We start from the raw sequence: 16,261 nt of genomic DNA on the forward strand, positions 1-16,261 counted from the left end.
TTTTTCTTTAAATTAGAGAATTACCTCAAAGGAAAACCGTTTTAATTGAAAGGGAAGTTCCATGTCTTTAGCATATTGCCCCTGGCTGTCAAATTCCTTCTCATCATTAGACATTTTGTCATCATCAGACTCGTCGCCATTTGAGTCTCTCTCATCAGACTTATTGCCATTAGAGTCTTTCTCATCAGATTTGTCGCCATTAGAGTCTTTCTCATCAGACTCGTCGCCATTTGAGTCTTCCTCATCAGACTCGTCACCAGTAGAGTCTTCCTCATCAGACTTGTGACCATTAGAGTCTTCCTCATTAGACTTGTCAGAATTGTCGCCATTAGAGTTTTCCTCATCAGACATGTTAGACTCTTCCTTATCAGAATCTTCATCTTCATCAATGCTATCTCCAATCTAAATCATATATCATCCAACCAAATATATAGACCAAAACACAACAAACTCATTAAAATCCAATTAAGTTATCATGCATGAAATCCGATCCATATATAAATCATCCTTCGGAATGTTATTTATTTATTTATTTATTTATTTTAGTGATTTATAGTGAAATTATATTATTATTATTTGTAAATGATGATTAACTCTATATACTATAACATAGAGAATAAATTGCCACCTAACAACCAAGTTCTTGCCTCATTCAATATAACATATATATTTTTTTTGAAAGTTATTGACTCTATTACATTGTAGTATCTGTTCATATACTTTCTCAACCTACTGAAACACAAAGAATCAATAACGCCTCCACTGAGGCTTGAACTCATAATCTTCCAAATGGAAGTCCAACCCGGGTACCATTAGACCACATAGTCCTGGTCAATATAACATATATAAAGATTTAAAAAGTTAGAATTCGATAAAACATGCATGAAACTTATATGTACCATACAACTTCTAACAAATATTTGATATATATATATATATATAATATATGTACTAGATCTTACTCGTACAAAATAAAACTTGAAGTTTAACATCAATGTAAATTAATAATAAATACACAAACCATGGTAGGATAAAGAATGCTCTTCACCAAATCGAAGATAACATTAATTTTAAAATTTTCTTTGCCATCAGGATCATGTGTACTCATAACTTCTTCCAAGATAACACTTTCATTTATGTGTGAAGTTGCCATCTTTGATAGAGAGACAAAGGCTGGATTGCAGGATTTTGGCCGGGAAAGATCAGAGCAGAGAAAATGTTGCTGGTTTGTGAATAAATTGTGTAGCTAACCTCTTATATTTATAGCATTAAAAATGGAATAGGATAAAATGGGACAATTCTTTGCTTCAATTGCGAGCAAATAAGTGGAATCAATTTATTTATTTGCTTTAACTATATAGTGTAACATTTATTTGCATTAGCACTGCTCACAGACTGGTGACAAATTAAATGTCCTTCAATAATTCATATATATTTTAAAAAGCATCATATCCCTTCATGCTTTAGCACTGCTCACAGACTCACAGTGGGCTTATTTTCAGAGTGCAATTCAAGCTGCTTAAATAAAAGAGGGTGAGGAAAGAATATAACTTTAATTTCTTTAAAGTAGAGGGTGACGAAGAAGTTTGTGTAGGAGGAACTAATTAAGTGAAAAAAAAAAAAAAAAAAAAAAAAAACTAAACAAAGTTGCTACTATTGTAAAACTTAACGAATCAAAAATAAGGTAAAAATTTGTGTGAGATCGTTTTACGAATTTTTATCTATGAGACGGGTCATGTCAAGATGAAAAAGTAAATTTTTAAAGAAAAAAAATAATACTTTTACATTTTGACTTAAAAGTATTACATGCATTTTTTGTATTGCATTTTCTCTTATAATTAAGTAACAAATACGTTATTCTTAATTAGTATTACATTATCCAGTATATTTATTACATTTTCATCTTGACTCAACCCGGACTGTCTCACAAATCAGGATCCGTAAGACGGTCTCATCACATGATAGATACTCAAAAATAAAGAGTGACTCTCTTGTGAGACTGTCATGGATCCTTATTTGTGAGACGAGTCGGGTCAAGATGAAAAAATGTAATATATATATTGAACAATGTAATCCTAATCAGAAATAAAGTAGCATTTGTTACTAATCAGAAAAAATGTAATATGTATATTGAACAATGTAATCCTAATATGTATATAGCGGCTGCTGCAATCAACGACAAGGATTCCGTGGAAACTTAAGAATGCTATTCACTATGTTCTCTCCTGTCTAGGCTCGTGGGGCTCCACAATCAGACATGTTTATCGTGAGGCTGACACTCTAATAACAGATGGTCTTAGCGCTAGATCTTCTCAGATTTTTTGTTCTATCAATTCTTTGTCGGAAAAAGCCAAATTGACTTCGCCACCCTTTGGACTATTTGTCATTAATAAATGATACCTTTTTATGATAAAAAAAATAAAATAAAATAAAATTTAAGGCTCTGCTTCGCAATAGTCATATTGTAGCAATTGATCTCATTTGCTTTAATCTAACCAATGTTACGGTACGGTTTTCATGCAGCTGCCGCTGTCGCTAGTGTAGAAATCATTCCATGAAATAGATTATTTTTCTATTATTTGGTTCAACTTTTACTTTAGAGAATAAAACTTCCAAGACTCCGTTAGTCTCAACATGTTATTGTGAGACAGACATTGTTAACATACAGGATGCCTGTCTGGAAAGATATCAGAGCATTGAGTGGGCTTAGGGTGTTTGCAAATAGAGATTTTGATAAATTACTCGTATTTGTGTTCGATAAGCGTTTGTTTATGTTTATTTATTAAGGTAAATGAACAGAAATTGAATGAGTAAATCTAAAAATTGAGAATCAATTGTAATTACAAAGTGAAATCTTCCTTTAGATGTTTCAAATGATGATGGATTCCAACGTAGAATTGTTTAGGAAAGGTTCTATGAGGAACAATCTAGAGAGAGAAACTGAAAAATGAAAAGTGATCACCAAATAATTGTTCCAAAATATTTATACTTGAAAATCATGCCAAAATAACCACCTGGAGATCGCCTACTGGACGCCTAATCACAATCGTGAGTCGTGACCACGCCCAGTGCTTTACAGATTGCAAGGGTCACGATGACCTTTCGTGAAGGTCTTCGTGACCCTCCGAACTAGCTCTTAGACCTTAGGGCATCACACTGATTGTCACGCCGTGACCACTAGAGTGACACTTAGGATCTGCAAGGTGACCTAGTAAGTCACAATGTAGGTCACGGCGTGACAGGCTAGGCCACATTGCGGATGATTAGGTCGTCATGTTGCTGATCACAGCCTGACTATCAGTGTGACGACTAATCATCTGAAAGCTTGCTAGTGTGTCACGGTAGAGTTCACGTCGTGAACTCTATCGTGACACCCATTCAGCGGCACTTTTGGACGTCGTACGTGTCTTTGCTCCCTTGCTCCGTGCCAACCTCTCGAGCCTCCGTTTTGTCACTTTTTACCTTAAACTCTTCCAAAAACATCCTCTGATCTTTTCCAACTCATGCATGCCTAGGCCCAATCTTTCATTCCTACAATCAAAAACACCTCAAAGTAAACCTTGTTCCACCGCACTTACCTACACTCAAGAAAAATTAACTCACAATGAAGCACAATTATGAGTCATTCCATGGCTTATCAATTATGTAACTGCAGGAACCAAACAAACTGATCGACTGAGCATAACATATATATTGTAAGAAATTGAATTGAATGTACAAGTTTAACTTTCATATACATATGCAAATACAATAAGTGTCAATTTCAACTTAGTATATCCTAATTAATAAAAATCCTCATCATCGGAATCCACATCATCAACTATGTCATGGTGACACCTAAAAGTGACAAATTTTTGCATATTGTGATAACACTGGGGACACTTTACAATCTCTGGAACTTTGTCAAAATTACATGGGTAGTCAAGAGCACAACAAGGATGATGTTTTGAAGCATAAATAGAACGGCTAAGCATCTCATGATGATCTTTGAACGCTTGATCAAAGCCTTTGGCTATTGCACTCTCCTTCCATTTCTCATATTCATTCATGACTGTCAACATTGTATCTCCCAAGTCACATACAACTATCTTGTTACCTTTGCACAACATAGCCCATCCCTCAACTGCTGAATCTTTAGCTTCATAGGCTAGCATCTTTTTTAATCCTTCCACAATTTCATCATGATCTTCATCGCAATAAGTTTGATTTAAAAATCTGATCCTTGATAAGAATATGCTTCGAAGACGTGCCCAAATAAACCATGAGCCCACAGCTGTGGTCGGTGCTTCACAAATGTTGTCTTGAAGAATCGTTGATCCAACTTTCACATTGCTACCAAGGTAGGTGATCATAATTGCCAGTTGTGGGTTTAAAGAAACAACTTGCATTACCTTGGAAACGAATGCTTTAACCCATTTTAAGTCATTCCCTCCAATCAAAAAAATATACTTGTTCTCATTAACCTAATAAATTAAAATAAGTTAGTGCTATAAAACTATTGCTCTATAAAATGTAAGCAAAAAACGAAGAATATATGATAATTTAGGAAGCATCCCCATTACATTCAAAAAAAAAAAAAAGGAAGCATCCCTATTAGTGTGACAAATTGAGGTCAAAGTATCTATGAGGTTCCCGTACTATAGTGTTTTGTTCAATTTAGTCCTTCTACTTTAATTTTGTTTATATCAGTCTCTATACTTTAAAAATTGAAACAATTAAGGACAATAGCTTATGTGGGCAAATATTTATGTATTTATTTTGGACATATTAATGTAATATATTGGTAGTAAAAGTAATTAATTTTAAATATTTATAAAATAATATATGAGTTGGCATGTAAGTATGATGATATGGCAAAGATAATGCCAGCACTATATAAGCTATTGTTCTTAATTGTTTCAGTTTTTAAAGCACAATGACTAAATTGAACAAAATTAAGGTAGAAGGACTAAATTAAACAAAACACAATAGTACATGGATCTTATAGATACTTTGACCGACAAATTGAATAGGAAGGAATTCAAACCACAAATAATTGAGTAAGTGCTCAAAGTTTAAAATGATAATGCGTGCTTATTGGTTCTATTGGGTAGAGCTTATTTTAAACTACAAAAAAAGCATAAATTCTATTTAAGTTATGTATACCAAACAGAGCTTATAGTAGCGGTTAATCGACATATAGGGCAGGGATGATGAAATTGGACGTACCAACTTGATCACTCCTTCGTACTCTCCCATCATAAGCTTAGTGCACCAAATTTCTAACTTCCACAGATCTGTTTCCCTTTCACTTGTGTAAATGTTGCTGTAAACCTACTCATCATTAAATAAATATATAATTAATTAAGCTGGATAGTAATTCTATATATCATGCTACCAATTCAAAATTTTAAATGAATACGCGTACATATATGACTTAACTAACTAATAAAACATACATTAAATTAAAATAAAACATATACCGTAGTACGTACCGGATTTTGTATTCGCTTCTCCATCTCATCCAACTCATCAAGCATTAGTCTTTCCATTTTACCAGCAATTTCTTTTAATTTCCCATCAATTTCAGGCACCAAACTCCTGATTGCCAACGTCCTATCCTTCAACACATTCTGTAACAAAGGAATTATACTATCTCCAATCTCAACTCCAGTATTAATCCCTTGAACAATATCTATAAATATCATCAATATCATGTGCATTGCGTTATGGTGAACAATCCTCCCTTGGTGATCCAGTGACACAATGATAGGCTCACCCCCTCCCCCTATTTCGAACAATTTCTCTCTAACAAATCGCACAAAGCTTGGTGCTACTAATTTCTGTACATTTCTCACTGAAAGTAATTCTCCTTTATTTACTAATCTTCTATACTCTACTTTCATATGTCTAATATCCCATAATATAGGATAGTCTAATATGGGAATCCAAAGTACACGCAACTTAGTTTCATTTTGAAAGTATTTAAATATCTTAATCAAGTACTCCTCAATGTCAAGATTTGACGATATTAATAATAGCAAGCTCTTATTCTCCAACGAACGTAATTCTACCTGCAGTTCACAATTTTTTATATACAGTATATTAGTTTATATTTACAATTAACAATCAAATCAATAGCAATTATTAATTGTTCAAATTTACGGAGTTATAAGCTCATACTATACCATTTCTTGCTCATCACCATCATATATGATGAGTTTCTGTTTCCCACCTTTCTGGACATTGAATAATAACTTCAAAACATCCAAATTAGAAGTGAAGGGGATTGGATTCTCATCAAAGAATGCATGACATAATGCATTATAAGAATCCACTTCTCTCTTTTCTTCTGCATATATCAATTCAAGTACTCGTTAATTTAAACTCACTACAAGTAATAATAACTTTAATTTCCGGCATATACTTGAATTTATTGAACCTAACCTAGTATCGGGTGGCATTCAGAGATTACGTCTTTGATTTTGACAGTTAAACTAGAAAGTCGTGTTTCTTCGGCTATAAAACACCTACAATAATATATTCATACATATTGATTATATATTTATAATCAATGTTTATCGAAGTTATTTAAAACATATTATAATAAATTGAATAGCGAAATTAAATCTTACCCCGAATGCATAAGGCCAGAAGTGAAATAGGATGCATAAGTAAGGATACTTGTGACGATCCAATAGCAACCAATCGGTATGATTGGTGATGAATTATGAGAGGATGATTTTGCAAGCTCAGCAATATACTCAGTCAAATGTAAGATTGATTTGATTAAATCTTTAACTATTGGCAAAAGTTGACTTTCACGCTCATTGAGAATTGCCAATTTGCCTGACAATCCCTTGTGACTGTGAAAAAGGCTGAATTTTCCAAAATAGAGGGAGAAAGATGCCAGCAAAATCAATATCTTGCCTTCCCATGAAAATGTGGACAACATGTTCAGAAAATATAATACAATCGAATGTGGATCCACATTTTTTGAACACATCAATGACATCTGAATAAAGTAAGAAAATTTTAAAATTATTAAAAAATCTTTAGGTAAACTACTTATTGTATCATGAAATCATGACACTACTTTACAAAGAATCATGAAAGTTAGGCATTTGTTATAAAATTTTCTAATTAAATTATAGTATGTGGAGAATAATTGCACATTTATAAAGTTACTATTATTATAGCATATATAATTGAACTATAATTTTTTTCTTCAAATTAGAGAATTACCTCAAAGGAAAACCGTTTTAACTGAAAGGGAAGTTCCATGTCTTTAGCATATTGCCTCTCTCTGTCAAATTCCTTCTCATCATTAGACATTTTGTCATCATCAGACTCGTCACCGTTTGAGTCTTCTTCTTCATCAGACTTGTTAGAGTCTTCCTTATCAGAATCTTCATCTTCATCAATGCTATCTCCAATCTAAATCATATATCATCCAACCAAATATATAGACCAAAACACAACAAACTCATTAAAATCCAATTAAGTTATCATGCATGAAATCCGATCCATATATAAATCATCCTTCGGAATGTTATTTATTTATTTATTTTAGTGATTTATAGTGAAACTATATTATGAGCAATTATTATTTGTATATATTTAGATATACAATGAAATTGATGAAATTTTGAAAATGTGAAATCACCAGTTTGGTCTCTGGAAGGGTTTAATTGACGAAATTTTGAACAATTGGATGATCAAATAATTGGTTGAAATTGAAAACTATGAACTACATTGATAGTTAGGAAACAATTGAGGGACCAAAATGATGATTAACTCTATATACTATAACATAGAGAATAAATTGCCACCTAACAACCAAGTTCTTGCCTCATTCAATATAACATATATAAAGATTTAAATAGTTAGAATTGGATAAAACATGCATGAAACTTATATGTACCATACAACTTCTAACAAATACTTGATATATATATGTACTAGAACTTACTCGTACAAAATAAAACTTGAAGTTTAACATCAATGTAAATTAATAGTAAATACACAAACCGTGATAGGATAAAGAATGCTCTTCACCAAATCGAAGATAACATTAATTTCAAAATTTTCTTTGCCATCTGGATCATGTGTACTCATAACTTCGTCCAAGATAACACTTTCATTTATGTGTGAAGTTGCCATCTTTGATAGAGACAAAGGCTGGTTTGTCTATTTACTAGGGTAAAGAGAGCTTGCAGGATTTTGGCCGGGAAAGATCAGAGCAGAGAAAATGTTGCTGGTTTGTGAATCAATTGTGTAGCTAACCTCTTATATTTATAGCATTAAAAAAGGAATGGGATAAAATGGGACAATTCTTTGCTTCAATTGCGAGCAAATAAGTGAAATCAATTTATTTATTTGCTTTAACTATATAGTGTAACATTTATTTGCTTTAGCACTGCTCACAGACTGGTGACAAATTAAATGTCCTTCAATAATTCATATATATTTTAAAAAGCATCATATCCCTTCATGCTTTAGCAATGCTCACAGACTCACAGTGGGCTTATTTTCAGAGTGCAATTCAAGCTGCTTAAATAAAAGAGGGTGAGGAAAGAATATAACTTTAATTTCTTTAAAGTAGAGGGTGAGGAAGAAGTTTGTGTAGGAGGAACTAATTAAGTAAAAAAAAACTAAACAAAGTTGCTACTATAGTAAAACTTAACAAACCAAAAATAAGGCCTTGTGTGAGATCGTTTTACGAATTTTTATCTATGAGACGGGTCATGACAAGATGAAAAACTAATTTTTTTTTTTTTTAAAAAAAAATAATACTTTTACATTTTGACTTAAAAGTATTACATTTTTCGTATTACATTTTCTCTTATAAGTAACAAATACGTTATTCTTAATTAGTATTACATTGTTCAGTATATTTATTACATTTTCATCTTGACCCAATCCGTCTCACAAATCAGGATCCGTAAGACGGTCTCATCACATGATAAATACTCAAAAATAAAGAGTGATTCTCTTGTGAGACTGTCATGGATCCTTATTTGTGAGACGAGTCGGGTCAAGATGAAAAAATGTAATACGTATACTGAACAATGTAATACTAATCAGAAATAAAGTATTTGTTACTTATAAGGAAAATATCAATGCTCATATAAAGGAAATCAAGATCATTCAACAAAACTTTAGCCTTTAGGAAACAAGCTAAGAGCTCTTTTGTTTTTGCTTAGAACACACTCTAAATATAAAAGAAACGTGCAAAGAAAAATTGGTTCTGATTTTGTCTATTAGGAATTTACTTTAATTTGCACCATAAATTGTTAAGAGTGAGTACTTCTTTGCCTACCTTAGAAAGGAATTTATATTGCCAAGCTCCAATACGGTTTCGTACCTTTTCCTCGATATACCAAAACGTAGCGGTTTTGTTACGGCCTAAAACCTAAGGGAGACCAAGATAACGGCCCAGATCCACTGCAACATGGACCCCACACACTCGGCCACCAAACTCCTCAACTCAGCAGCAGTATTCGCACTGAAAACTGCACTTGATTTTTCCTGCAAGCGCTGTGAGCATATATCCATTAATGTGTATCCAACTATCAGCTTAGGCTTTTAGTTGAGATGAAGCACATGTTTCAATTTGGTATCAGAGCTAGACCAAAGGTCTTGGGTTCGAATCTCAACGCCACTCATAAGCGACTACGGTTTATCGGTCCACGTGTTGGTTGGAATCCACCGTACACGTGAGGGGGCGTGCTTTTAGTTGAGATGGAGCACATGTTTCAATCTTACCACTTACGCCAAAATATTATACTCCGCTAGTAGCGAATGCGCAACTTTATTTCCTTATACCGCCACACACTTTCGAAACGCTAGGTACTGGACTTGGCCATTTAAGCCCTTTACTGGCAACTTTATTTCCTTATACCGCCACACACTTTCGAAACGCTAGGTACTGGACTTGGCCATTTAAGCCCTTTACTGGCCTCTGTTCAAAAATCGCCCAGCCACCAGGTCCCTTTACCGACTTTCCACCCAACAATCCCCCAACCACCGAGTGCTAGACTTGACCTTTATAGGCCTTCACCCACAATTCCCCCCCCCCCCCCCCCCCCCCACCCCCCCTCCCAGAACCCATAACCTGACTCTCATACCACCTTTTAGGATCAAGCGCTTACCACTTACGCCAAAAGCCATAGCTAGTAGTGAAGGTGCAACTTTTTTCCTTTACCACATTACCACCACACATTTTTGAGACGCTGGGTACTAAACTTTGCCTTTTAAGCCTTTTTACCTACCTCTGCCTAACAATTCTCCAACCACCGGGTGTTAGCTTCTTATGATTGTAGTACATCTCCTGTAATTTTTTATCCAATTATTTCTTTGCTTGTCAATGCCCGGCTCTTGTTAGATGTGTCAAACGGACGGATTAGCCCAAAGTTCAGTCAAACTCCGACCATTTGGGCCGGCCCGATCTAATCCATTTGCTACAATGAACGAACGAGGGCTAGCCCGCTTTATACTATGGACATGGTTAGGCTTTAATTTTTGACCCATGAACCGGGCCAACCTGCAGGTCCGTCACGTTGGCCAATACAATTTTAAAAATATATAATATACATATATACTTTAATTTAATAAAGTAATGACTGATGCGATCATCACATTAGAAATAGTGATATTGATTTTATGCTTATTAAATTCTTATGTATTTACTACTTATTAAAGTTGTAAATTAATTTTTTTTTTTTTTAAATGACCTTCTGCAGTGCCAGCAAAGTACAAAACATCACTTCTTTAAATTATTAAAAGCAGAGTGTACAACTACAGATTTAGCTTTCAAGATAAGCACACCACAAACATTTCTTTATATAAGATTAATAATTGTTCATAACATAACATAAGATGTATAAATAAAATACATAAACCAAAAAAAAAAAAAAATGCTTTTGATGACAAGTCCAAAATGCAGATCAGAGAGCTTTGACATGTACATACATACAAATACCAATTTAGTTAGTTAAACTTTGAGCTGTTGTTCCTCTTTCCCCACCATTTTTTTCTCATTTTATCACTAACCATTTCTTCATTTCCCTGCAGCTTATGCAATATAACCTTGGTTTCCTTTAGCCTTATTCCATAGTCTTTCTTCCAAGCTTCAAACATTTGTTTGAGCCTTGTGAGCTCGCGGTCAGGATTCAAGTTAGCGTCGACCTGACCTGATTTGACCTCGACCAAGAACTTGGCATCATCATATCGCCGAATACTTGACTCCTTTGCTCAAACTCTTCCACCAGTCGGCTTATTACACTCAGGCCAGCGCTCATAGGCCGAGTGGAGGAGTGATTTTCTGGTTATGATTTTGAATAACATTGAAGTACGTTTGTTATAATAGAAGATTAAGCAGGCCTCCTGGCAAGGTGTAATGATCAGACATGAGCTCTGCTCATTAGGATATAGTTTTCTATCAGGTAAATGACACATTTAGAATCTGTTTGGAAACTCAAAAAATGACTTCCAGATTTTTAGTGTTTTGTACACAAAGAAAATGAAGTCAAAGGAAAATGTTCATTCTAGTCAAAGGAAAATTTATCTAATTTGGTGGAAAATGTCTTCCTAATTTTTTAGTTAGAAGACATTTTCACCACCACCACCACAGACTAGCTTAAGCCTTAAGTGGTAAAACATCTTACTTAAAGTAGCACTCCATTGTTATTCTTCCTCTCTTTTTATATTAATTATTACTTAACTAGACCAAACAAACTATTTTCGAAAAAAAAAAGATCAAACAAACTGACTCAGCATAACATATATTGTAAGAAATTGAATTGAATGTACAAGTTTAACTTTCATATACATATGCAAATACAGTAAGTGTCAATATCAGCTAAGTGTATTCTAATTGGAGCCCTCATCATCAAGTATGTCATGGTGGCACCTAAAAGTAACAAATTTTTGCATATTGTAATAGCACTGGGGACACTTTACAATCTCTGGAACTTTGTCAAAATTACATGGGTAGTCAAGAGCACAACAAGGATGATGTTTTGAAGCATAAATAGAACGACTAAGCATCTCATGATGATCTTTGAACGCTTGGTCAAAGCCTTTGACTATTGCACTCTCCTTCCATTTCTCATATTCATTCATGACTGTCAACATTGTATCACCCAAGTCACATACAACTATCTTGTTACCTTTGCACAACATAGCCCATCCATCAACTGCTAAATCTTTAGCTTCATAGGCTAGCATCTTTTTTAGTCCTTCCACAATTTCATCATCATCTTCATCACAACAAGTTTGATCTAAAAATTTGATCCTTGATAAGAATGTGCTTCGAAGACGTGCCCACATAAACCATGACATCATAGGTGTGTCCGATGTCGCATCACAAATGTTGTCTCCAAGAATCGTTGATCCAACTTTCACATTGCTACCCATGTAGTTGATCTTAATTGTGAGTTGTGGGTTTAAAGAAACTACTTGCATTACCTTGGAAACGAATGCTTTAACCCATTTTAAGTCATTCCCTCCAATCAAGAAAATGTACTTGTTCTCATCAATCTAATAAATTAAAATAAGTTAGTGCTATAAAACTATTGCTCGTATAAAAATTATTAAGCAAAAAAAAACTAAGAATATATGATAATTTAGTCTGTTTTGTTAAAGAATTCACAAGTAATCAAAGTTTAGTGTGACCAATTAAATAGGAAGGAAATCAAACAACAAATAATTAAGTGAGTGCTCAAAGTTTAACATGATAATGCATGCTTGGCTCTGTTTGGTAGAGCTTATAACTTATTTTAAATTATAAATAAAATATAAATTATATTTGGTAGCCGTTTCAAAATAAGACCTGTGTGGGCCACCAAATACGCCAACCTCATCTTTAAAAGTTTTTAATAAGAGTTCCTTTTTTTGAAAAAAAAAAAAAAAAAAAAACTCTTAGTTTTCAACTTTAAGCTACTTTTATATATATATATATATATATATATATATATATATATATATATATATATATATATATATATATATAGGCGAGTTTAGGTGCGGCAGTGTCTTACGGTGCGGCGATTTTTTACGGTGCGTCAACACCAATAGTTCAACAAATATGCACCATCAAAGTTAATTATGAAAATACACCACACAAAACAGAGTAAACAGAGCCCTGCATCACCAAACACACACCATTAGGTGTGAGTAAAAACACCATGCACTGTTCGGAAATACACCATTGGGGGTGGTGAGTTATATGATGTATTTTTTTGAGTCTGTTGTGTATTTTGTGATGTTTTATTGCATTTCATTTTATTGTGGTGTGTTTTTATTACACTGTTGGTGCATATTGTTAACACTGTTGATGTATTCTGGAATTCCGTTGCACCGCCGTACGGGAAGACCCCGCCGCATTTGAACTTTATTATATATATATATATATATATATATATATATATATATATATATATATATATATATGTATGTATGTATGTATGTATGCCCATATATAGTAGCAGTTAATCGAGATATAGGGCAGGGATGATGAAATTGGACGTACCCACACGGTAAATTGATCTAACGCTTGCAGCACAAGCTTAGTGCACCAAATTTCTAACTTCCATAGATCTGTTTCCCTTTCACTTGTGTAAATGTTGCTGTTAACCTACATACTCGTGTCATTAAATAAAGGGAAATTCTATTTGCACCACCCTAATTGCTATTTACATCACCTATTTAATAGGTGTGATAACTTTTAGGTGGTGTAAATAGAAAATTGTTATTTGCACCACATTCATTAATTTTAGTCAAAACATTATTTTTTTTAACAAATATTTATTATAAATGACACCTTTTCCCCTTAGATATATGCTTTTAACACTTTTTCCCTCTTAATTATTCATGTATCCACATTTGCCTCATAGTTATATTAAAAGTGGCATGTTTTCTCCCTTTTATGTTTGATAGGCATTTTTACCCTTAAAACTAAATATTTCATTTGTTTTTTCTTCTCCAACAAATTATTGTTTATATGTATGGATGGTCACGGTTTAATTCTAACAATTTTTTTTTTTTTTATTGTCAGTTCAAAATGTATTTATTTATTATAAATTTTATTTCTTATTTAAAAAAAATAAATTTAATAATTAGTTTATTATATTTTATTTTTTCGGTTCTGAATCGTAAGCAAAGCCAAAGGGAGTTTGTTTTAATTTGCAATCACATGTGTTATATATTACTCTTCTGAACTTCATTCCAGTTAAAAGGGGGAAAAAAGTATTGATTTCTTAGATTTTCGCAGTCATATTGAAGTTGACAATCCATTAAGTTCCAATAGCATTTTGGAGTGTGATTTTATATCTAAGATTATATTTGATTTCTCTTTTTGAGGAATGCACACCTTCATTAGAGGACATATATACTAGTAATCTACATTTACTTTGATTTAACAGCAATTGGTTTTTATATGATTATTATATATAATATGATTAAGCCAACTATAATGTAATATGATGACATTTCAATTACCATTTCAAATAAATGGTCATAGGTTCGAACCTTGAGAGTGGAGCTTAGATTCTTAGGGTTAAAAATGTTTAAGAAAATGTATAACAAATATAACTAATTGTGAAGGCACAACACAACTTTATTTTCTTATACTTACGATTCAAAACCGAAAAAATGAAATAAAATAAAATAAAATAATTATTGAATTTATATTATTTTAAAAATAAGAAATAGAATTTATAATAAATAAATAAATTTTGAATTGGCAATAAAATAAAAAATTGTTCGAAGCGAACCATAATCATCTGTACATATAAACAATAATTTGTTGGAGAAGACAAAATAAATGAAATATTTAGTTTTAAGGGTAAAAATGTTCACCTAACATAAAATGGAGAAAACCTGCCACTTTTAATATAATTGAGGGAGCAAATGTGGATAAACAAATAACTGAGAGGAAAAAAAATGTTATAATCATATAACTCAGAGTGAAAAAGTGTACAATTTTTCCTTAACCGGAAACTTTTAATTCGATTGCTATAGTGTCCGGTTCAGTTAGAATCGAACCGTGGTCATCCCTACGTATACGCAATAATTTGTTAGAGAAGAAAAATAAATAAAATGTTTACTTTTAAGGGTAGAAATGTCAATTTAATATATCGGGGAGGGGGGGGAATCGTCACTTTTAGAATAATTGAGGGGCTAATATGCTAACATGAATTATTCAGGGTAAAAAGTGTTGGGTAATTTGTGCTGAAACAATGCCACGTGAAGCCTGAACAGGAAGATGGTGTGCGACGAAGAACACCAATAGGAATTCGAAACAGATTGGAAATAGAACTCTGTGCCGTGTTTATGAAAACACTACTTTAAAAGCGTAAATTTCCTGGTGACGGTTTCGGCACGCTTTCGACAGGCTACACAGATGTAGTGTTATGCTCACACATGAAAACACAAAGCCATGAATGAATGAAGAAGAGGCTGTCATCGTCCATTTGCTCAATCTGGGAGGAAGTATTTATAGTATATAAAGCTTCAACAACCTTCCTCGCAGACCACATACTCAACGCAATATTAGGGAGAGTGGATAAAGAATGAAGCCACGTCTCTTTTATCTGCGGACAAGGCAGAGAAGATTTCAGACAGATCCAAAATAATAGGAGGATAACTAAGCTTCTTTGAATGGTTTCCAACAATCCCCCCCCCCCCCCCGCCCCCCCCCCCCCCCATTCAAAGGAAGGCTAAGAAAGGAATGTTTGAGCAATTTACTTAAGTTGACCTTAATGTTAATGAATGAGATCTTGAACTAACATGTAGTGACACTGAGTAATTTTCTTCCCAAGAGTGATATGAATCTTGAACTCATTGGTCAGAGAAATTTTGAACTCTAATGCACACATCAACTTTCACAAAATCCCCGTCGTCATGTCTATCTCAATATAAACTTTTTAACTTTCACAAAATTCTCATCATGTCTATCTCAATGACTTTTCAAGTTTCATCAAGTCTATCTCAATATAGACTCTACCTCTGTCAAGTCTATCTCAACATAGACCACCTATTACAGGCTACAGAGTGAATTATGACTATTTATTTCCAAAAACTAGATGTAAGTCTTTCCATGATTTCGTTTGACCATCATAGTGGTGTCTATCATGAATTCCTTACCTCAAAGGTTTTTAACCCATCTCCCTTGATGATTCAAGGATGACCTTCCTATTTAAACTTTTGCTTGTCAACTCTTGTTAGAGGTGTCAAACGGACGGATTAGCCCAAAGATCAGTCAAAGTCCAACCGTTTG

General features: G+C 33.4%; 3 protein-coding genes across 3 annotated transcripts; all 3 read right to left on the reverse strand.

The window, feature by feature from the left end:
* Positions 1 to 12: 12 nt before the first annotated feature.
* LOC109159887 (dentin sialophosphoprotein-like) lies at positions 13 to 1,153 on the reverse strand. The gene is made up of 2 exons (XM_019307995.1): positions 1,022 to 1,153; positions 13 to 402 (listed from the first exon to the last, which is right to left on the reverse strand). Exons 1-2 carry the CDS (start codon positions 1,151 to 1,153, stop codon positions 13 to 15), a joined length of 522 nt encoding a protein of 173 aa, XP_019163540.1.
* A 2,525-nt stretch (positions 1,154 to 3,678) lies between these two features.
* On the reverse strand, positions 3,679 to 8,239 carry LOC109160077 (protein SIEVE ELEMENT OCCLUSION B-like). The gene is made up of 8 exons (XM_019308212.1): positions 8,011 to 8,239; positions 7,225 to 7,416; positions 6,615 to 6,994; positions 6,427 to 6,509; positions 6,168 to 6,331; positions 5,475 to 6,053; positions 5,209 to 5,313; positions 3,679 to 4,463 (listed from the first exon to the last, which is right to left on the reverse strand). The coding sequence occupies exons 1-8, from the start codon at positions 8,140 to 8,142 to the stop codon at positions 3,783 to 3,785; spliced, it is 2,316 nt and encodes a 771-aa protein (XP_019163757.1). The 5' UTR covers positions 8,143 to 8,239; the 3' UTR covers positions 3,679 to 3,782.
* A 3,544-nt stretch (positions 8,240 to 11,783) lies between these two features.
* On the reverse strand, positions 11,784 to 13,616 carry LOC109160001 (protein SIEVE ELEMENT OCCLUSION B-like). The gene is made up of 2 exons (XM_019308116.1): positions 13,514 to 13,616; positions 11,784 to 12,522 (listed from the first exon to the last, which is right to left on the reverse strand). Exon 2 carries the CDS (start codon positions 12,445 to 12,447, stop codon positions 11,854 to 11,856), a length of 594 nt encoding a protein of 197 aa, XP_019163661.1. The 5' UTR covers positions 12,448 to 12,522; positions 13,514 to 13,616; the 3' UTR covers positions 11,784 to 11,853.
* Positions 13,617 to 16,261: the final 2,645 nt, after the last annotated feature.

Source organism: Ipomoea nil, unplaced genomic scaffold (assembly GCF_001879475.1).
Source record: "Ipomoea nil cultivar Tokyo-kokei standard unplaced genomic scaffold, Asagao_1.1 scaffold2845, whole genome shotgun sequence".
NCBI lineage: Eukaryota > Viridiplantae > Streptophyta > Magnoliopsida > Solanales > Convolvulaceae > Ipomoea > Ipomoea nil.